The sequence below is a fragment of the Jaculus jaculus genome, chromosome X, assembly GCF_020740685.1.
Source record: "Jaculus jaculus isolate mJacJac1 chromosome X, mJacJac1.mat.Y.cur, whole genome shotgun sequence".
NCBI lineage: Eukaryota > Metazoa > Chordata > Mammalia > Rodentia > Dipodidae > Jaculus > Jaculus jaculus.
The window spans coordinates 130,562,917-130,587,150 of NC_059125.1; the positions used below are offsets into that span (position 1 = coordinate 130,562,917).

Genomic DNA, 24,234 nt, shown 5'->3' on the forward strand with positions numbered 1-24,234 from the left:
GCTAGAGTGAGGCCCTACCTAGAAAAACTAAATAATAAAAAAAAAAAGATAGTTTGTAAAAATAGCTCAGTGGTAAGGCCCTTGTCTACCATATGTGAGGCCGGAGGTTCAATTCCCAGCATTACCAAAAATAAAAGTTCTAACAGGGAAGGAATAATGCCACTTGCATTGTTTTGGGTATTTGTTGATATTACAAAAGCTAATGAACTGAATTAACACAGGCTATGTGTTTATAATTGTCCAGAACACAGAAAATTCTTTTTTATTGCTCTTTTTGTTTGTTTTAATTTTTTTATAATTAACAACTTCCATGTTGTAAACAATATCCCATGGTAATGCCCTCCCTCCCTCCACTTTCCCCTTTGAAACTCCATTCTCCACTATATCCCTTCCTCCTCTAAATCAGTCTCTCTTTTATTGTGATGTCATCATCTTTTCTTCCTATTATGATGGTCTTGTGTAGGGAGTGTCAGGCACTGTGAGGTCATGGATATCCAGGCCATTTTGTGTCTGGAGGAGCACGTTGTAAGGAGTCCTACCCTTCCTTGGGCTCTCACATTCTTTCTGCCACTTCTTCCACAAGCACTGCAATATCTCTATCACACCTTCCAAGGCTCAGGGTCCATTGCAGAAAATTCTTTATGGAGGCTATTACTATTTATTATTATTTGAAAGCACAAGGCAGCGCCTGCCACGTAGGAGGCATGCAGTCAATGTTACTAACAACTTCCTGAGAGAGGATAGAGTTAGGAGAAGCCTCAAGTGCCCTCACACCATATTGAAAGAAACCCTGGAGTTTCGGTTGTCTTTGGTCTGACTCTAGTTAGTGTGTTTTGGCGGGGGTGGGGGGGCTGGATGGAAATAGTATAGTTCCTGAGAAAATGGGCAAGGAGAAAAACACCTGGACTCTCTTTGTCTTTGCACTTGAACTCTGATGTGTTCAGTAGCAGGCACTGAGCCCCTCACAAAACTTCCAGGACAAGGGGCCTGATAGGAGGAATGACTGGAGAGGACTTCCATTGGTTTTTTTTTTTTTTAATTTTTTTTTTGTTCATTTATTTATTTACTTGAGAGTGACAGAGAGAGAAAGAAGCAGATAGAGAGAGAGAGAGAGAGAATGGGCGTGCCAGGGCTTCCAGCCTCTGCAAACGAACTCCAGACGCGTGCGCCCCCTTGTGCATCTGGCTAACGTGGGACCTGGGGAACCGAGCCTCGAACCGGGGTCCTTAGGCTCCACAGGCAAGCGCTTAACTGCTAAGCCAGCTCTCCAGCCCAGGACTTCCATTGGTTTAAAAGTAATTTTAGTTCACAGAAAGAAGCAAAGCCCTCGACCATGGCCCAAGGAGCCACTGAGTTTCCCGAGGGAGCGATTTCAAGGGTCAGAAATCCTCGTCCACTCCAGCTCTTCCCTGTGCTAACTCTCCCCCAGCTTCTGCTCTTTATAACCATCACTGTGGCTCTTCAAACATAGTAGCATGTTCTCTCTAAGCACGCTCTCTCTCTTTCCAGGACACCTTGTTTCTCAGGTTCCTTTGGGATCCACGACAAACACCCATTCCTAAAGGCAATGACCTACAGAGTGAAGAGCAGTGTCCTTAAAATACACCTAGAATTGCCCTTCCCTGATTCAAGACAGGTTGGGAGTGAGAGAGGCTGAGGAAGGGAAAAGTGTGCCTTGTGGATTTTTCTCTTGCATGTTAAGCACTAGGGAGGTATGAAGCAAAGGCTCCTTGGTCACTTTGAATGTCTCGTGGAACTTCAGTTAATGAACTGCCAAAGGTCCTGAGCAAAGGGCAAGTTGTTTTCACAGCAACGAGTACGGCTGAAATACTTAAAAGGCTACACATTCCTTTCAGTTTTGCTGGTGGCTTCTCTTATCTTAGTCAGTCTCTTGCAGGCCTCAAAACCGTTCACCAGCAGGATTAGGCCTTCGGAGATCTGCAGATCCGGAGCCAATGGTGACAATGTTCGGAACGTGTTAGCTTAGATCACTCACCTGGCAAAGCCCCAGGCTCTGGAATTAGCTTTGCTCATCAAAGCCATTCTTTCATGTGTTTGCGGTGCACCCAGATGTTCGGGCACAACTGCCTCTTGCCTAGTGAGGTTTCCTGTTTCTCTGCACTATACGACTTGAACTTGGTCCTGCTTGCCTCATTTGTCCACTGCCATATCTGGTGCTTGGTACATGCCAGGCACTCATTAGATGTCTCCTGAGCTGATCACAGATGTAGGGCCTCCCACAATGCTCAGCTCCTGTGGTGGAGACTCTAACCCACTCTTGTCCAATTCTTGTCAGCCAGTCACCCAAAATCTTCAGTCACTAGCAGAGGCCATGCGTTACACCGAGTATTAATCTGAGCCCTGCCAACCTACCCTGACATTGAATTCCACTCATCAAATCACCCTGCCTTAGAAACAACTACTGTCTACCAAATAGGAGTCCTTTCTCTATAGCTCACTAAATCTCATTATTCCAGAAGTAGGACACATCCCACTTGGGGTCAGCTAGCTAGTGAGGTGAGTTCCCACAGCCTATGCCCCATGCCTTCCAGCTTCAGCTCCATCCTTGAGGACCATCCGCTGGGTTCCCACACTGAAGTCACCTAACATAACACACCTGCTAACAACATCAATGTGCATCACAAACCCTTAGCCAGTGGCATCAACTTCCCAGTCGTGACATTCTACTGTTGTGAAATCAACCTGACATATACCTGGTGCTTTTACTCTCAGTCAAGGCAACAACTTTGAGACGATTTTAAATCCAGTGGTGAGGACAGTTAGTTTCCATCAGCAGCAGAGCCAACAGACAGCAAAAGCTCTCTGCTGGACACTTACCTACTAAGCAATTCTATAATCTATGCTCACCTATAGAACCCTGGGCGCTGGAGTTCTGAATTATCCAATGTTCTGGCCCACTAACTCTGTTTTGGACTTCATGGGCCAAATCCTAGGTTTTTTTTTGTTGTTGTTGTTTTTGTTTTTGCTTTTGTTTTTCGAGGTAGGGTCTCACTCTAGCTCAGGTTGACCTGGAATTCACTATGGAGTCTCAGAGTGGCCTCAAACTCATGGCGATCCTCCTACCTTTGCCTCCTAAGTGCTGGGATTAAAGGCGTGCACCACCATGCCCAGCCCAAATCCTAGTTTTTAAATTTATTTTTTGACAACTTCATATATGTATATAATGTATTTGATCTTATTCACTCTTTTCTTAACCTCCCCTCACTTCTGCTCAACCCTTTCTTCCAAATCATGTCTCCTTCCTACTTTCATGTCTTGTATTCGGGACCCAGTGAGCTAAATCAGGTGTGCCTGCTTGACTTCAGCAAATCTGATTTTCAAAAACTGTGACATTGGGTTGGAGAGATGGCTTAGCGGTTAAGGCGCTTGTCTGTGAAGCCAAAGGACCTTGGTTTGATTCCCCAGGACCCACGTAGTCCAAATGCACAAGGTGGCACATGCATCTGGAGTTTGTTTACAGTGGCTGAAGGCCCTGGTATGTCCATTCTCTCTCTCCCTCTCTTAAATAAATAAAAATTTATAAAAAAAACTGAGCCATTCAAACTGCATCCTGAATTGGATTCCTGGTGCAAATTTGTGATTTACTTAGTGGCTCTATTATAAGTTGAGTATCTCTTATCCAAAATGCGTGGGACAAGAAGTATTTTGGATTTTCTTTTGATTTTGGAATAAATGCTTTTACATACTGAGATATCTTGGAGATGATATCCATATGTAAACATGAAATCCATTCATGTTTCATATATATCTGTGTACAGATGACTCAGATTACCTAGAGGTATAAAATAGTGTCAGGGCACCTGCATTTTGATTGTGATACAAGTTTGACTGTGGACTTGGCCACATGTGACATTATGTCCACAATAACAAGTTTCTGATTTTGAAGCATTTTAGATTTTGGCTATTCAACTCATATTTGTGAACCATTAAAACCATTTATATATTTATATATTTATATTATAACCATTTATAGTGCTGGGATAGAGAGCTGCTGTGGCTGATGGGAGAGAGAAGGGACTAGCAAGAACAAGGTAATTAATTCAGTGTGTGCTTAACCCAAGAACATTGAATGGTAATGACTGCAGAAAAAGGAACTGTTACTTTAAAAACTATGTATTTATGAGAGAGAGGGGCAGGGAGAGAGAGAGAGAGAGAGAGAGAGAGAAGCCTGCTAGGTTCTCTAGCCACTGCAAACAAACTCCAGACACAAGCATTACTTTGTGCATCTGGCTTTACATGGGTTCTGAAGAATTGAACCTGGGTCCCCAGGCCCTGCAGGCAAGTGCCTTAACCACAGAGCCATCTCTCCAACCTGGCATTGCTAGCAATTAAAAAAAAATCTTTTCTTGGGCTGGAGAGATGGCTTAGTGGTTGCGTGCTTGCCTGTGAAGCCTAAGGACCCGGGTTCAAGGCTTGATTCCCTAGGACCCACATTAGCCAGATGCACAAGGGGGTGCATGCATCTGTAGTTCGTTTGCAGTGGCTGGAGGCCCTGGCGCGCCCATTCTCTCTCTCTCTCTGTCTGCCTCTTTCTCTCTCTGTTGCTCTCAAATAAATAAATAAAAATAAACAAAAAAATTAAAAAAAAATCTTTTCTTAAAATCAGTTCCACAGCATCTGGAGTAAGTCTGTAGCCGGAACCCTAAAGCAGCAGAGGGAACCATGTCTCCGCCATGTGGCAGAGAGGGGCAGTGGTGGCCATGAACAGAAACGCGAAGTAGCTCAGGGAAAAAGCCTGTCTCAGTGTCAGAACGGCTCTGCCCTGAACACGCCTGAGCCTGGCACTGCGGCTCTCTGGTTAGCAGCAACAAAGTCAAGTTAAAGAATAACAGGGAAGCAGAGGTGAACTCCAGTGTAAACCACCCCCCCACTTCCCTCCCCCAGTAGCTGCAGGTGCCCTTAGCACCTCCTTTTTTTGCACCAGCTCTGCTGCAGAACAAGTGGCCTATTGTGCCTGCCCCTATGCAATGAGGTGCTAAGCAAACAGGAAATGACTCTCCAGATCATAAAGTCGATGGGATTCCAGGAAAACTTTACTAAGCCAAATAAAAGGGATTGTTAAAGCACTCGGTAAAATACAAACAGCTACGTAAATAATAAAAGCTCACAGCAATGCATACAAGGGCACTGGGTCAAAAATTACCCAAGCTTTCGAACGCAGCGGGTCTTGGCAAGAGTGAAAATTGTCTTCCTTCATCTGGTTTTCGCAGCCACTTTGTATTCCTCAGCTCTTACCTGCCCTTCAGGCCTTGGCACTTCCCTAGATGTATCTCTCCCATCACCGATCTATCTTTGTGGTTCGAGGCCTTCTAATTTTCACATCATGGGCAATGGTGTCAAATATTATTTGGAGCAACAGTCATTGCATTCCATTTCTTTTGCTCACAAGCCCTGTTGGCCCGGTGTGGAGCGATAGGGGAGACATTTTGTTTGAGTTTCATTATGTGAATCTCACCCTGAACTCTCGGACATCAGAAGCCAAACCGAGACCATATCTGACTCTGAGACCATTTCAAGCAGCCGGCATCCCTGCTCCCCAGGGATGCCTGAAAGAGTAAAATGACCAACTCACTGCTGCTCTAACCAGAGTGATTATACCCTGGGGCTCCTTTTGAGTCACTTTCATTTTGATCTGTTTGGGAAACCAACAGGGACAGAAATGGAAATTAAGAGTCACTTGGGTGTGGGGGCCGGCTAGATGGCTTAGTGGATAAAAAGCTTGCTGTACATGTATGAGGACCAGAGTTTGAATCTCCAGCAGCCATGTAAAAATGCCAGATAATGGTGGACTGCAGCTGAAATCCAAGAGCTGAGGAGTGGGGAGAGGGGATAGGTGGATTGTCCTTTGCCCTGCACACACATGTGCATGAATACTAACACACATACCAGTGCCCATATACACCGAATACACACACACACACACACAAATGCACTCTCCCATATACATCCATGCCAAAAAAAGTCATTTGGGTGGCTTCATAAGCAATTTTTTCTTTCCAAGTCGCACCTTCCCCTAGAATTTCCTCATCATGGGATCTCATGGCCTGATAAAAATGAAAGGAGCTACAGAGGATGGTTTGTCAAATTCTTTCATTTTCCAAATAAAAATCTAAACGACCACCCAAATTCATGGAAGAGCTAGCATGCAGATTGGACTCCGCTTGGTGCCGAAGGGAGTCTCTTTAATACAGGCGCAGTAGTTTTGTTGTAAGAGCCATGTGAACTGGGTATGGCGGTACCTGGTGGTAATCCCCATACTTGGGAAGTGGAGGCAAGAGCCTCAGGAGTTCAAGGTCATCCTAACTACAGAGTGAGTTTGAGGCCAGTGTGGGCTACTTGAGGTCCTGTCTCCAAAAGAAAGAAAGAAAGAAGGAAGGAAGGAAGGAAGGAAGGAAAGAAAAAAAAGACAAGAAAAGTTAAGAAAAAGAAAGCTGGGAAGTGGTAATACATGTCTTTAATCCCAGCACTTGGGAGGTAGAGGTAAAAGATTTGAGTTGGAGGCCACCCTGAGACTACATAGTGAATTCTAGGTCAGCCTAGACTAGAGTGAGACCCTACCTCGAAAAGGAAGGAAGGAAGGAAGGAAGGAAGGAAGGAAGGAAGGAGGAAAGGAGGGAGGGAGGGAGGGAGGGAAGAAGGAAGAGAAGAAAAAGCTATCTGTATAAAGGAGGCTGAATGGAGCTATGCTCAGAAGCAAGGAGAAAGATAATGAAAGTGGGCAAGTGAGGAGCTAAAAGAAGAGTTCATATGGGTGGTTTTAAAGATCCATGTGATCACTGTGGATCATTAAGATAATGGGGCAAAGGTAGGAAACTCCTGTGACACTTCAGCTACAAATTAAAATCAATTTGCCCTCACATGGAAAACGAATCTACATTATAAAGGAGACACACTGAGGAATCAAAGCCGGCTTCACGAAAGGATAAAATTCACTGACTTAAAAATTGGGAAATTAAAACTGATTTTAATGATCTGTCTTCTCCACAAAAGTTAACTCTGGGGTGACAGAAAGGACTACGGAGTGTTAAGCAACTATATTTGACTCAAAAATAACTCCATTATAGTTTTTACTGTGGTGAAGGAATATTACCTTAATCACATTTGGGCATCTAGTCTAGTGCCATTTCCTAGCTATTGTGAATAGAGCAGAAATGAACATGGGTGTGCCAGTACCTACATGCTAGGATATGGAGTCCTTTGGATATATGCGCAGGAGTGGGCTAGCTGGGTCAAATGGGAGTTCAATATCTAGCTTTATGAGAAATATCTACACAGACATCCATAGTGACTGGACCAATTTCTACCAACAGTGAAGGAGTATTCCTATTTCCCCACTCCTTGCCAGAATTTGGTGTTGTCTCTTTTCATGATGATAGCATTCTGACTTGTGAGATGAAATCTCAGTGAAATTTAAATTCGTATTTCTCTGATGGCTAATCATGTGAAACACCTTTCAACGTACATATTGGCCACGTGCACTTCTTTTTGTGCGCTGTTTGTGTATTTCATCGGTTTATCTGTTCTCTGGCAATTGCATTTCACTTTGATGATTCATTTTTGCAGTTCTTTATATGGTTTTGATAATAACCCTTGTGTGATGGGGGAAGAGTCTTTGCTTGGCTGATAGTCTTCCCCGTTGTGCAGAAATGTTTTATTTATATTGTTTATATTGTTATTTATTTATTTATTTACTTGAGAGAGAGAAAGCCACAGGGAGAGAGAGACAGAATGGACTCACCAGGGCTTTCAACCATTGCAAATGAACTCCAGATGCGTGCACCCCCTTATGCATCTGGCTTATGTGAGTCCTGCAGAATCGTACCAAGGTCCTTTGGCTTTGCAGGCAAAGCCTTAACCACTAAGTCATCCCTCCAGGCCCCAGAAATGTTTTAATTTCATCTGGTACCATTTGTTGATTCTTGCTACTATGTCCTGTGCTACCGGAGTCATGCTGAAAAAGCTATTACCTATAGCTATAAGTCAGTCTATGTATATGTTTTCCTCTAGTACTTTTAGCAGTTCTAGCTTTACATTAAAGTTCTTGATCCATTTTTCTTTTCCTTTTTTGGGTGTTTTTTTAACACTTTATTTTTATTTATTTATTTATTTGAGAACAAGAGAGAGAGAGAGAGAGAGAGAGAGAGAGAGAGAGAGAGAGAGAGAGAGAGAGGGAGGGAGAGAGAATGGGCACGCCAGGGCTTCTAGCCACTGCAAATGAAGTCCAGATGTATGTAACCCCTTGTGCATCTGGCTAACATGGGTCATGGGGAATCAAGCCTCACGCCGGGGTCCTTAGGCTTCACAGGCAAGTGTTTAACCACTAAGCCAACTCTCAGCCCCTTCTTTTGTTTTTTTGAGGTAGGGTCTTGCTCTAGCCCAGGCTGACCTGAAATTCACTATGTGTAGTCTCAGTGTGGCCTCAAACTCACAGTGATCCTCCTATCTCTGCATCCTAAGTGCTGGGATTAAAGGTGTGCGCCACCATGCCCAGTTTGTTGATCCATTTTGAATTGATCTTTGTGCAGTGTGAGAGATATGGGTTTAATTTCATTCTTCAGTGGGTGGGTATCCAGTTTTACCAAAACCATCTGTTGAATAAACTACCTTTTCTCCAGTGTGTGCTTTTGATACCTTTGTCAAGAATTATGTAACCATTTCTGTGTGAGCTTAATTTTGGATTCTATGTTCTCTTCCATTGATTTATATTTCTGATTTTGTGTCAGCATCATACTGTCAATGTCACTATTAATCTGTAGTATAATTTGAGGTCAAGTATTATGATATCACCAACAGTGTACCTTCTTTTTAAAAAATATTTTTCCCATTACTAGCTTAGGCAATTGTAACTCTTTTTTTTTTTTTATTTATTTATTTGAGAGCGACAGACAGAGAAAGAGGCAGATAGATAGAGAGAGAGAATAGGTATGCCAGGGCCTCTAGCCACTGCAAACAAACTCCAGATGCGTGCACCCCCTTATGCATCTGGCTAACGTTGGTCCTGGGGGATCAAGCCTGAACCGGAGTCCTTAGGCTTCACAGGCAAGTGCTTAACTGCTAAGCCATCTCTCCAGCCCAACAGTGTACCTTCTGACCAAGATTAATAGCTATCATTGTAGAGGGCCTCCTATGTCCCAGGATTATATCCTGCACTTAATAATATCTGTTAAACATCAGAACAATCTGTTAAGTGAGAAATTAACTACATATTTCAGGTGGGTAAATTGAGGCTCAGAGAAGGAAAACTGCTAAGCTGTCATGGGGTAGGAATTTAAAATCTGGCTTGTTGATTTCCAAGTTGTGTGCTTAAATAGTGTTGCTTTATGGTACTATGTACTTTTAAATTTTGCCTCTTTGTTAATACTCTACTGTTTGGCTATAGTTCTATCAATAAAAACCACCAGAGAAATCATTTTCATTCAAAGGAGCCACCTAAAGCTTATACCCTGGGGCAGGGAGTGAGGACAGCAACAGGAAGAAGAAGGAGGAGGAGGAGGAGGACAAGAAGAAGAACGAGAAGGAGAAGAAGGGGGGAAGGGGAGGAGGAGGAGGAAAAGTGGCACCTGTCAGCTATTTCCTGGAGCTTTCAGAGAGGAACAACTACTACTACAAACTGACTATCACAGCCACAGGATCCAGAGAGTCTAAAAGCAGGGCCATTGACACGAAACTCCTAAGGAAAGAAAGAGGCTTCCTTAAAATCTCTTTCCCTTCCCTCTCCACTCCAAGACCCTCAGAATCCATTTTCTTTTCTTTTCTTTTCTTTTTTTTTTTTTTTTTTTTTTTTTTTTTTTTGGTTTTTCAAGGTAGGGTCTCACTCTGGCCCAGGCTGACCTGGCATTCACTATGTAGTCTCAGGGTGGCCTCGAACTCATGGCGATCCTCCTACCTCTGCCTCCCGAATGCTGTGATTAAAGGCGGGCGCCACCACGCCCAGCTCCATTTTCTTTAACTATCCTGCTGATTCAGAGGAACTGGGAAATATTTCAGGGGCATTATTGTTTGTGAGGTGCTCTGATGAAGAAATAATGACAGCAATAAAGGAAACTGACCATGTGCCTTATCATTAAAAGGTAAGAAGACTTATCACATCCAGAAGTCTTGTTTTCGTCAGCTCAGTGGCTAATTTACATGCTTTCTGAAGTATACTGTTCTGTCAGATTTCTAGTTTGAATATATCTATATATCAGAACGTATATAGCCCCAGGTATGCTGTGTCCATTAATGAAGTGAACATAACTCAAAACATTCCAGGAATTCCCTTTGGAAGATCACATCTAATGCCAGTTTAAGTACCAGAAGTCAATGTCCCCCTTATTTTATACTCTTCCCACAAGTTGACCACCCACAAGTCGGCCCGATCAGCCACCCTACTCAACAATTAGGTTTCTAAAAAGTCATGCATTTCCAAAAAGAAAAAAAAAATTCCAGTTTACCTTTACAGCAAGACTACTCCATTCCTCTTCACCCTTGTTCTGGACACAGACCTGGCCTGCTCAACTATGCTATGAATGGTGATGATAGTACTAATGGCTGGCATTTATTCAGTACCTATGTGCCAGAAGACATCTTCAAAGCAGTACTGTAGAGTAGATGTCAACATCTTACCCTACAAATCAACTAACAGAAATTGATGTTAAATGGCCAGTCTAACCTCGCCATGTCCAAACTAATTTTTATCTTTTTAATAGTTTCCATACAAGTTTTTTTAAAAAATACTTTATTTATTTGAGAGAGAGAGAATGGGCATGCTAGGGCCTCTGACCACTGAACGCCAGATGCATGTGCCACTTTGTGCATATGGCTCACGTGGGTCCTAGGGAGCCAAAGCTGGGTCCTTAAGCTTCGCAGGCAAGTGCCTTAACCACTAAGCAATCTCTCCCGGCCTGAACTAAATTTCTTTTTTTGTTTTGTTTTGGTTTGGTTTGGTTTTTCAAGGTAGAGTCTTGCTGTAGCTCAGGCTGACCTGGAATTCACTCTGTAGTCTCAGAGTGGCCTTAAACTCACGGCGATCTTCCTACATCTGCCTCCCAAGTGCTGGGATTAAAGGTGTGTGCCATCACGCCCGGCCTCTGAACTAAATTTCTTAATATGCCTTGATCACCTGGCTCATGCTTCCTTGGGGTGTTGTTACGACAATCCTCGGCCTTCAGTGCTGCTGATCACCTGGCTGAGATGCAACGCCCTACACACAGCAGGGTCCAGTTATCACCCTGAAGGTCTTTTATCCAAGATGAAGATGGAGAACAATTATTGGGAGGAGGCTTAGAAGCATCATGGAAATCAATCCACAACCTACCAAACCACCTACTTTAACTTTGAAGGAGACAAGAATACTTGAGAGTCATGGAAGCTCTGGTCTGTTAATTTCATACATTCTTAAAAGTAGGTAGCGGGGCAGGCGTGGTGGTGCACACCTTTAATCCCAGCACTTGGGAGGCGGAGGTAGGAGGATCGCTGTGAGTTCGAGGCTGCCCTGAGACTACATAGTGAATTCCAGGAGAGTCTGAGCTAGAGTGAAACCCTACCTTGAAAAATCAAAAAAACAAAAAAAAGTAGGTAGTGGTTTCCTTCTGCCTAATCTTTCCAGGCAAAAACAGAGCTCTGCTGCATGGCACAGTGATGGTAAGGGAGAAGATTCTTTTCTAACCATGACAAAGAAGATGTTAGGAGGTGACATTTATTTGTTGAGGTATGGAGCAGTCATGACTTGAAGGCCTTCAAATAACAAAATGTGCCAATTGAGTCTAAGGAGTTCTGGCATTATAAACTAAGGGGTCTCATCCTGTGTAAAGTAATAAGCCACCCAGCCTTTAACAGGTGGTCTCTAGACATGGTCACACTGAGCCATGAAAGTGTCAACTCTGCTGCTATTTAAGACGTGACAGTTGACCAAGCCCAGCCCATTCTGAATGTGATACACCATATTAAGCCATTTGTCAGCAGGATAAGGTGTGTTTTTCTCATTTAATTTTGAAGGTAAAGCTAGTGTATATGACATGATAATCTGAAGGGATAAATGTCACTGTATTACCATGGAGTAAGTCCTGATAAATAGCTTTCACCAAGGACTACTTTTAAGATAAATTTATGATGAAAAGATATACCAATCTAAATCCCTTAGATGGATTATTACATGCAGCATGCCCCAAACTTATCTGTCTTGCTTTTTGTAAGGATTTAAAAAAAAATCCTTAGCTGCCATCAATATTTCATGTCATATCAAATTAAGTAATTTTCTATGTAATCCATTCCTCCTTGAAAGCTTTGTTATAATCTTGACGTCAATATCTAGGGTAAAGCCGAATATGTATACTGCCACCCCAGTGAGCAACCTGATACTGCGATACTTTCACGGTAGGACATAGCGCGGCGGCTCACCAAATTGGAAAGGATGGCATCTCCTGCTGCTCCCAGGAAAACTAAGGTGAAAATGAAATCTGAAGATGTCTGAGAAGGACCAAAACTGTGAAGACAGCTAGTGATAAATGAAGAAACTCCATTTGGTCTTCTCTCTCCTACTAGGCTTTCGTAAGCAGTGTCCTGTAGAACGGGGGTGCGCGGGGGGGGGGGGGGTAAAGAGTGAACTAGCCAAAGGAGAAGAAACTAGAAGCTTAAAGGCTGCACATCATTTTCTGGCTCCCAGACCAGCAGGTCAGAGGCTGTTGAGGAGAGCAACTGAGTCTCAGCTCCAGCATTTTACTTTGAATTGTGCCAAAGCTTGGAATCAAATGACTTGGGGACCTCAAGCCAATGAATGCTACTTCTATTAGCCAGTGCTTTTTCTTCTGGTTCCTCTGTCCTCTTGGCTCTGAATTCTATCGTGTAGATTTGCTTTCCCATTGCTCCTATTTTGGGGGTGCAAAGGATGGAACTTAGCCCCTCATACATGCTAGGCAAGTCTCTACCACTGATTTATACCTAGTGTCTCCATGTTGCTGCTTTCAATGGTGTTCCTATATTAAAAATTGGATGTACATTTACTGGAGTCCTTTGAAGAAAAGCCAGGCCATAAAACTAAAAATAAGCCCAAATAGCAAATAATAAACAGCCTATTATTTATTTATTTATTTGACAGAGAAAGAGGGGGAGAGAGAAAGAGAGAGAGAATGAGAATGGTTACACCAGGGTCTCTGGCCACTGCAAAAGAACTCCAGACACGTGCGCCCCCTTGTGCATCTGGCTAACGTGGGTCCTGGGGAATTGAACCTGGGTCCTTTGGCTTTGCAGGCAAATGCCTTAACCGCTAAGCCATCCCTCCAGCCCAACAACCTATTTTTGATCAACAGCATGAGAGCTTTGTATAGTAACTGCTGCCTCCCCCTGGCATATTGCACTGCAACTGGAATGAAATGAGCATGCCTGTTTGTATGTGTGAGTCTATACACACTAGGACATGGAGATCTTTACGGAATCCCTTTCTACCAGAGTGAAGACTGGACAGGACTGCTCTGCATACTGTGACTTCTTGCATGTGAACTAATGAGAAGGACTTGCTAGTGTTAGGAACGGGCCCACATGCTAAAGCCCTCAAAATATAGTGTTCTTAAAATAATTGCAGTATTAAAGGCAATCACATATTCTCGCTTGCTTTTCTTACATCATGAGGGAAATCAGCACTCAGTTTTTCTTTCTTTCTTTTCTTTTCTTTCTTTCTTTCTTTTTTTTTTTTTTTGGTTTTTCCAGGTAGGATCTCACTCTAGCTCAGGCTGACCTGAAATTCACTATGTAGTCTCAGGGTGGCCTCGAACTCACGGTCATCCTCCTACCTCTGCCTCCCGAGTGCTGGGATTAAAGGCGTGCACCACCACGCCCGGCTCAGCACCCAGTTTTAAAAATCATTTGCACATGTAAGAATGGTGTCTCACAGTTTCTCTCCTTCACTCCTATGTGCTAAATGCCCTGGTGTATTTCCCCAACCTAGCCAAAAAGAGGAAAAGAAGTGTCCTTCCTCCACATACCCGAGACATTCATAAGGTATTAGACAAGATCAAAAGATCTTTGAGCACTAAAAGGATATTCTTATTTTTTCATATTCCTACATCTGCCTTTGCAATCATTGAGAGAAATTCTGGAGAGGCATTATAAATACAAGAAGGCTTGTGTGGTCAGTAGGAAAAAAAAAAAAAGTATTCACAGTGCATGCTTGTGTGTATAATTTCTTAGTTGAAATGGAAGGTAAGATTGCACAGGATGGACACACACACACACACACACACACACACACACACACACACACACACACAGAGAGAGAGAGGCAGCTTCACTGCAATTAGCTCCCTGCAGATACCAAGGAGTTTTTCTATAATGCCAGATGGCCCAGGTGAGAGCCCAAGCCATTATGAGGAGATACAAGATGAATACAGATTCGCAATAGACAGAAGTATTTGTGTCAAACTGGTGGGCAGATGCTAATAGCTCTGTCCTGGAGCTGACACCTGGAGAGAGGTTCATCCAGCCCAGCAGCATCACAAAGGGGCGACAGGAGCAGCCAGGGCTGAATCAAAGTGAACCTTGGCACCTTGCCACCAAGTGAAGCGGTTGTCTACGCACAGTTGGTAATCCTTTCAGTCTCTACGACTTCACACAAGATGATGCTGGGTGATGATGAGGCTAAGGTCAAAGATGATGGGACGGGGGCTGGAGAGATGGCTTAGCGGTTAAGCACTTGCCTGAGAAGCCTAAGGGCACTGGTTCGAGGCTCAATTCCCCAGGACCCATGTTAGCCAGATGCACAAGGGGGCGCACACATCTGGAGTTTGTTTACAGAGGCTGGAAGCTCTGGCGCGCCCATTCTCTCTCTCTCTCTCTCTCTCTCTCTCTCTCTCTGTCTGTCTCTCTCTCTGCCTCCTTCACTCTGTTCCTCTCAAATAAATAAACAAAAAAAAAAATTTAAAAAAAGATGATGGGACGGGAAGCCCGGAGGCTTGGCTCTCCTGTTGCCCAGGTTGAATGTGAGCCAAGATGAATCCAGAGATAAGGGGAGAGGCCCATTCCATAAGTACTTGCTTGATATTTATGTAGGAATGAATGGAAAGGGCTAGGGAGTTAGCTCTGTTGGTAAAGTGCTGGCCTTCCAAACATAAAGACCTGAGTTCAATCCCCATTACCCACATAATAATGCAGGGCATGTTGGTGTGCATCTGTAATCCCAGCACAGGGGAGGCAAAGGCAGGAGAACTCCTGTGCCTTGCTGGCTAGCCTGTCTAGATTAATTGGTGAGCTCAATAAAAGGTGGGCAGCATAGGGCTGGAGAGATGGCTTAGTGGTTAAGGTGCTTGCCTTCAAAGCCAAAGGACCTCGGTTCAGTTCCCCAGTACCCACGTAAGCCAGATGCACAACGTGGTGCATGCATTTGGAGTTTGTTTTGCAGTGGCTGGAAGCACTGGCGTGCCCTTTCTTCCCCTCCCTCCTTCTTTCCATCTCTCAAATAAATAAATAAAAATAAAATTGAAAAGGTGGGAAGCATAGATGAGGAACCAGATCTGAGGTTGTCCTCTGGCCTACATGCTCAGCATTATTATTATAGCTGCTCATACACATATACAATGCGTATACATATATGAACATAACTCCCCCACACACGTATCAAACACTGATGACTGCATAAACAAAATGTGCCACATCATGCAGTAAAACCTTATTTGGTTATAAAATTAGGAATGAAAGTGCTTAAACATGTAACGATTTGGATAACCCTCTGAAATGCCATGCTAGGTGAGGCATCTAGAATACATAGGCACAGAAAATAAATTGTTGGTTGCTAAGGGTTTGGGGCAGGCAGTCATGTGGAGTGCCCACGAACAGGCAGAAGGTTTCCTTCCTTCTTGGAACTAGGCAGGCATGGTGACTGTATACTGTAAATGTTTAAACTCTATTGAATTGCATTCTTTAAATGGTTAATTTTGTGTTACTTTTATTCCAATGACATGCAAACAAGACACGTGTGTGAGTGTGTATATATACACACACAAACACACTCACGATGGAGCCTCTGTTGTGTCTACTTGAGAGGCACTCTTCCCGGATTGTTGTAGAAGAGGATTGACGTTTTTTTTTTCTTTCTTCTCATTAGGTCACAAACTCCTTACCAGGGGCAGGAGCTGGATTCTACTTATCATAGGGCTTAGAATATAGTCAGTGCTCCATTTGTGTTCAATGAAATTGAATGAGCAGATGTTAAGTGTGAAGACCAAATACCAGAGTTTTAATTTCAAACTATGGGGTTCAGACTGAATTTACATTTAAATATTTTTGTTCTGCCATATCTATCTATCTATCTATCTATCTATCTATCTATCTATCTATCTATCTATCTATAATTTTTGTTTATTTTTATTTATTTATTTGAGAGTGACAGACAGAGAAAGAGGCAGATAGATAGAGAGAGAGAGAGGGCGTGCCAGGGCCTCCAGCCACTGCAAATGAACTCCAGACGCGTGTTCCCTCTTCTGCATCTGGCTAACGTGGGTAGGGAATCAAGCCTTGAACCAGGGTCCTTAGGCTTCACAGGCAAGTGCTTAACCGCTAAGCCATCTATCTCTCCAGCACTGTTCTGCTATATTTGTTTGAATTTAAATTTAATGTCACTTTAGTTTTCAGTGCTGAGAATAAAACTGAGGGTCTCACACATGGTAGCCACGTGTTCTACCACACAAGTACATCTCCAGATTTGCTATGTTACTTTAAACTTTAAAGATAAACTTTTGGTTAAACAACAAAACTGGGATTACATAGTACAAACTATCCAAAAGAATGAAAACATCAGAGAGTCAGTCAATTGTTGAGATATATGGCTTAACATTTCTAGTGGGTGATGGAGAATGTATTGACTCAAATGTTGATTCTTCTAGTTATTATCAGGGTCAGCAAAGTCCAAGTCTTTTGCTACCTGTGGCTAAACTCAACTTACTTCTATGGGTTCTTTTCCTTTTCTCTTGGCTTCTTAATTGAAATGCTCTACAGTTCTGCCTTTGGCAATTGTAAGATATCTTTGCCTGTAGGACTTGTGGTCAGCTCACAGGGGCCAAGCTTGCTCATTTGAAAACATCTCAGCTCAATCCTGAAATCCAATGTTATCTCAAGCTCAGATAGTGTGGTGGAAGGGAAGTTAAGAAGGGGAAATAGTGTGTGTGATACTCACTGAGACAAGATCTGCGAAAATATTTTCCTCATTCCCCTTTCAGTCAATTGCATTCATTAGATAAGAACTGAAAGGGTGTGAAATATGCTCCTGCAGAATTGCTTAACTTTTCAGACATTGAGTGACATGTACACCTATATAGGAGAAGCTCTAATGAGCCACTTGACACAAATATTGTTCGTTATTTTCCTCATGGTCATCTATACTTTCCATTTGATGAATGAAGTACCTCCAATGAAGACTCATTCTCTGTCAGGGTGCTTGATGCTTATAAGCTTTCTGATCTAAAAGTCAAATATTTTCAAGGATCTGCAAGCCCAATCTCTAAAGATAATAATATCATAACACATGTAACACTGTGAAGTGGCAACTGTTACTTCAGACTAAAATAAGAAATTTAGTGAAATGCTCTGGGAAGTGGTTTGAACTAAAGATGAGACATGAGTGCTAAGGTAATCTTTATAAATGATACAAATAGAGGGCACACATGTCTTCAGGCTAAAGTACATCATATTATTAAATGTACATTCCTGAGAATTTTTTTAATCTAGTTCGACACTATTCCCTAGTCTCATCATTGCATTAGGTCAGTACTATAAGGACAGGTTAATTATAACCTGAGGTTACTAAGCAAGGAGAAGTCTCTTCCTCTATTACATTATCCTTACTCTGTCTGCAAATATGTTTGATTCGCTCTCTGTTTGTTTCCCTCCCTTCCTCCTTCTTTTCTTTTCTTCCTGGATAGTATGTATCAACAAGCAAAGTTGTTTTAAAAACAGATTTTTTTTAAAGGAAAAAAAAATAAAAATTTGAGCACTAAGGAGGCAGAGGTAGGAAGACTTCTATGAGTTTGAGGCCATCCTGGTTCTACAGAGTGAGTTCCAGGTTATCCTGGGCTAGAGTGAAACCCTACTCTGAAAAGAAGTAAAAAAATCAATAAATAAAATAAAAATTAGCCGGGTGTGGTGGTGCATGCCTTTAATCCCAGCACTCGAGAGGTAGAGGTAGGAGGATTGCTGTGAGTTCAAGGCCAACCTGAGACTCCATAGTGAATTCCAGGTCAGCCTGGGCTAGAGTGAGACCCTGTCTCGAAACACCCCCCCCAAAAAAGATTAAAAATTACAAGAGTAAGTTTTCTCCATATTACAATGTTTTTTTTTTAATTTGAATTTTATTTATTTCAGAGAAACAGGCGGGGTGGGGGAGAGAAAGAGAGAGGGAGAGAATGGACACACCAGGGCCTCCAGCCACTGCAAATGAACTCCAGATGCATGTGCCACCTTGTGCATCCGGCTTACATGGCTACTAGGGAATTGAATCTGGGTTCTTAGGCTTCACAGGAAAGCAACTTAACCACTAAGCCATCTGTCCAGCCCTACAGTGTTTTATTATTTCATTTTTCAATATCATGAGATAGCCAAAGGAAGACAATTTTGAAAATTCATAGACTGAGATGTGGCTCAGCGGATAAGGTGCTTGCCACTCGAGCCTGCGTATCTGAGTTTGGTCCTCAAACCCCATCTTAAAAAGCTGGAGGCCATTTCACACTTCTGTAATGCTAACATTCTGAAGGGAAATGGAAGATGGTGACAGGGGAATTTCCCAGAAGCTCACAGTGAGCACAGTAGAAAGAGCAACCATAGAAGATCGAGATTGAGAGAAACCTGGCTTCACATAAGGTGGACTGACAGTTGTCCTCTGACCTCTAGTCATGTGCTGGGGTATACACATCTCCACGACACACACATGCCTGCATTTAGAGCCAATGACACATATGCACATACATGTGTGCATGTACACACACATAACTAAGTAAATAGATATATAAATAATTTTAAAAATTCAGTAAACAGGGACATGGAAATACAGCTCAGACCTAACATGCATGGGGATCTAGGTTCTACACCCAGGACAGCAATATGTTCAGCTAATAGAGTTCTTTTTTAAAATCTGCCGGGCGTGGTGGCGCACGCCTTTAATCCCAGCACTTGGGAGGCAGAGGTAGGAGGATCGCTGTGAGTTCAAGGCCACCCTGAGACTCCATAGTGAATTCCAGATCAGCCTGGGCTAGAGTGAGACCCTACCTCGAAAAACCAAAAAAAAAAAAAAAAAAAATTTATTTATTTGCAAGCAGATAGAGAGAAGAGAGAGAGAGATGGGTGTACCAGGGCCTCTAGCCACTGCAAATAGATTCCAGGTACATATGCCACTCTGTGTATCTATCTCTATATGGGTATTGGGAAATCAAACCCAGGTCATTAGGCTTTCCAGGCAAACGCCTTAACCTCTGAGCAATCTCTCCAGCCAATAGAGTTCTTTCAGTAGGACAAAGTACATTCATCCAACTTGGAGACTCATTCAAATGTATTGGGCTTTGGATCATAAGATTCAACAAAAGAGACTACTAAGTGAATTCTAAGCAAGTGTTCACCACAAGTAAAAGAAAACAGAACTGACAAAATCGAATAGACATAAATGTGATAGAGAAACGATTTAAACCTATACATGTTCAGAAACCTATAGTTTGAGATGGTATTGAAAAAAAAATTTCTTTATCTTTTTTTCTTAAGTTTTTTTGTTTATTTTTATTTATTTGTTTGAGAGTGACAGACAGAGAAAGAGGCAGAGAGAAAGAGAGGGAGAGAGAGAATGGGTGTGCCAGGGCTTCCAGCCACTGCAAACGAACTCCAGACACGTGTGCCCCCTTGTGCATCTGGCTGACATGAGTTCTGGGGAATTGAACCTCGAACCAGGGTCCTTAGGCTTCACAGGCAAGCGCTTAACTGCTAAGCCATCTCTCCAGCCCCCAAAATTATGGCATTTTTTAATCTTTACTTTCTTGGTTCCATGACAACATCCCTTGCAAAAGTATACCAGCCATGAAGTACTTACTATGAACATAATTCAATTAAATATTCCATTAATTCAAACACATTGGCCCTGAAAGTATTCTTATAGTAGGAAAGTATAAACTAACAATAGATCTTCTAATTGTTTCTTAACCATTGGTAGCGTTATATTGGCTTTAACAATTATAACAATGAAGAAGGCAATATAAGAGCCTGGTACATAGTAGGTGTTTAAATGTTACAATAGATGAATTAATGCATTAGCAGTTGTATTGTAAATCAAAAATTTGTTCCAATTAATGAGCCACAGTTAGTAGATAAGCCAGTTGGAACATAAGTACTGAGAAATTGTTCTTTTTTTTATTTGAACATAACATTGCACAAGTCACTGGAATGCTTTCTCAATGAGTTTATATAAAAGCATCATGGGCTGGAGAGATGGCTTTATGGTTGAGGTGACTGCCTACAAAGACTAAAGACCCAGGTTTAATTGTCCAGGTCCCATGTAAGCCAGAGGAACATGGTGGTGCATGCATCTGGGTTCATTTGCAGTGGCTAGAGGCCCTGGTGTGCCCATTCTCTCCCTCTCTCTCTCTCTCCCTCTCTTTCTCTCTCTCTCTCTGTCTCTAATAAATAAAAATAAGTAAATAAATAAAGACTTTAAAAAAGACTTGCATTTGTTTTTAAAAAAGGAACATATTTGACTGGTGAGGGTTTTCTAATATGTTGCTTACACAGATCAGCTTTTAAAAATAGCTTTATCTGGGCTGGAGAGATGGCTTAGTGGTTAAGTGCTTGCCTGTGAAGCCTAAGGACCCCGGTTCAAGGCTCAGTTCCCCAGGTCCCACGTTAGCCAGATGCACAAGGGGGCGCACGCGTCTGGAGTTCGTTTGCAGAGGCTGGAAGCCCTGGCACGCCCATTCTCTCTCTCCCTCTATCTGTCTTTCTCTCTGTGTCTGTTGCTCTCAAATAAATAAATAAAAATTAAAAAAAATAGCTTTATCTGTGCCCCTGGATCTCTGATTTGGTAGGAGTTGATTTTTCTCTGTGTTGATCTCCTTCCCCCTTGTGCTGGTACCCGGTTCACTAAGAAAACAGCACCCTTGCTTGTTTCTCAAATTATTCTTAGTTTCAGCCAGAACCCTTTTGAGGTATGATGGGGTGGCTCTCTCCTTAGGATCTGCATCCACACCTCAGCACTGAAGTAGACCAAAAATGAACCCAACATGGCTCAGGGAAATTTTGTGGAAGAGGGGGTGAAAAGAATGTCAGAGCCACACGTCGGGTCATGATATGCAGAGACATTTATCGTACCAATAACTGTGGGCTAACTCCACAATGCATGACCATATACCTCAACAAGGAGGGGCCAAGGGGAGGGGGTAGGTCACGGATGAGCCTAATAATGGTACCAAACTGACTGTATTCACTGAGTACAAAACTAATTAATAATAAAAAACAGCTTTATCTATTTAGTTTTTTTGTTTTGTTTTGTTTTCCAAGGTAGGGTCTCGCTCTAGTTCAGGCTGACCTGACATTCACTATGTAGCATCCGGGTGGCTTCGAACTCACAGCGATCCTCCTACCTCTGCCTTCTGAGTGCTGGGATTAAAGGCATGTGCCACCACGCCCGGCTCTCTATTTAGCTTTTAAAAATAGTTTTATCTATTGATTTATTTGAAAGTAGAGAGAGGAAGGAGGAAGAGATGAGAGAGAGACAGACAGAGAGAAAGTGAGCAATCATGGGCCATAGTCGCTTGTTCTGTGCCAATTTAAAAGTATGCCATAAAAGGACATATTCCTGGCTCTGCTTGGTACTGCTGACCTTCGAGGACAGCAGATACACACTATTTCTCAGAATGGAGCAGGCAGCATGGAGGCCTCCAGCCTGGCTCACAGTGTCTACAGGGAAATCTATTTCGGTGCAAGTCCAGTGCATCATCCGCGGTGGCATGCAACTTCATTCTTGTCTCACGTCAGTAAAATCGCTTAGGTGGCGAACAAGCTGTTTGCAGGCGTGTGTTTTATCTTGTGTAGGAAAGAGGACAGTTAGAGGAGAAAGGAAGAGAAAACTCTCAGTCTGTCCCCATCCGCTAGGTGCGTTACATTCATGACCTTAAAATGACCCCGTGAGATGTCCTTCCCTTACAGAAGAGGATCTTGAGACTTTTCCACATAACACCATTCACCCAAGGTCTCATCCAGAGGGTAGCCAAGCTGGGCGTGGTGGCGCACGCCTTTAATCCCAGCACTCAGGAGGCAGAGGTAGGATTGCCATGAGTTCGAGGCCACCCTGAGACTATATAGTGAATTCCAAGACAGCCGGGGCTGGAGTGAGACCCTACCTCAAAAAACCAGAAAAGGGGCTGGAGAGATGGCTTAGTGGTTAAGCGCTTGCCTGTGAAGCCTAAGGACCCCGGTTCAAGGCACGATTTTTCAGGACCCATGTTAGCCAGATGCACAAGGGGGCGCACACATCTGGAGTTCGTTTGCAGTGGCTGGAAGCCCTGGCACGCCCATTCTCTCTCTCTCCCTCTATCTGCCTCTTTCTGTCTCTGTCACTCTCAAATAAATAAATAAAAATGAACAAAAATTAAAAAAAAAAAACAGAAAAGAAGTAGCAGAATTGAGAAGAAAATACAAGTTCACCTGACTCCAAGGCCTTCTTCTGTCTATTACACTGTATTCTGAATAAATTCTATTCACTATCTGATGCCTGGGAAGTTCTTCCTAAGAGGTAATGTATATTTTTAAATCTTGTATTCCTAATACCTAGCTCTGTGTAAAACACACATGCCTATAGCTCAGATAGGACATGAACCTGTGATCTTCCTGTCTCCGTCTCCAGAGTAGCTGAAATTATAGGTGTGTGCTACCCATCCTGGTTCTAACACATAATATCACAAAATATACATTGCTGAAGGTAAGAAATACACACACACACACACACACACACACACACACACACACTTGGGCTGGAGGGATGGCTTAGTGGTTAAGGCATTTACCTGCAAAGCCAAAAAGATCCAGGTTAGCCAGATGCCCAAGGGGGCGCATGCATCTGAAGTTTGTTCACAGAGGCTGGAAGCCCTGGCTCACCCATTCTCTCTCTCTCTCTCTCTCCCTCTTTCTCTCTGCCCAATAAATAAATAAATAAAAATAAAACTATTTTTAAAAAATAAATGCACACAGACTAACAGAAGGGAAAGCTCTAATTTCACCATCTCATTTTTTAAATGGGCAAACCAAGGTCTAGGGATATCAAGCCATGTTTCTTAGATTAAATGACTAGTGAGAGACTCAGAATTTAAGTTCAAGTCTCTTCTTTATAAAAAATTATTTTATTTATCACAGACATAGTATGGATAAATACATCATGCGTTGGTGCCATTTTTTTCCTCGTCCCTGCTCCCAGTGTTCTTCCAGCAATTTCCACACATGTGCTGTGGCATGAACACACCAATGCACACACCTATACACCTACACACCTACGTAAAACAGAAAGTTTTCAAAACAGCATTGGAGTGATGGCTGAGCAGGTAAAGGTGTTTGCTTGCAAGCTGCTGACCTGAGTTCAATTCTCCTCAGTGCCTGTATACAGCTGAATGCAAAGTGTTACACACGTTGATAATCCCAACATATCCATGGCAATGGGAGTGGAAAACCAGGACAATCTCAAAGCTGGCAGGTAGCAGTGGGAGAGGAAGAGGATAACATCCAGACACACACAAATCATGCACATATAGACACACACACACACACACACACACACACACACACACACACACACACAAATAAATAAGAAAATTTTAAAAATTGAAAGTTTGTACCCTGTGAGCGCTACAAGTTATGTAGTTTGATGTAGTTTTTCTTGAAGTTATCAGTAGCAGGCACTTTAGTTAGCCTGAAGCTAAACAAATGGTGGTTATTCATCAGATATGGTTATGATGAACTTTCACAAGAAATTACCTCTCCACAAGTTCTTGTCCGTTCCAGCACAGGGTGTCATTTTCGGCCACGGGGCTATGGCTGCAGATGTAGCCAGGCAGAGCACTATAGAAGCTGACGAAATTCTTCAGCTTCTCAATGAGTTCCCTGCAAGAAAAACAAAACATCTGGGCATAAGAGGCAAGTAAACCCAGGATGCGAAAAGTTTAATTTCCTTATCAGCATGACAGAAAAAGCTCTGCCAGGCTGATTGGACCAATAAATGATTTGTAAAGA

General features: G+C 42.7%; 1 protein-coding gene across 1 annotated transcript in view; it reads right to left on the bottom strand.

Annotated features, from left to right (window-relative positions):
• The window catches only part of Gpc3 (glypican 3), a 474,609-nt gene that overhangs the window by 126,755 nt on the left and 323,620 nt on the right, over positions 1–24,234 (bottom strand). Inside the window, exon 5 of the mRNA XM_004653981.2 lies at positions 23,980–24,105. Coding sequence (XP_004654038.1) covers positions 23,980–24,105 — 126 coding nt within the window. The remainder of the gene's footprint in view (positions 1–23,979; positions 24,106–24,234) is intronic.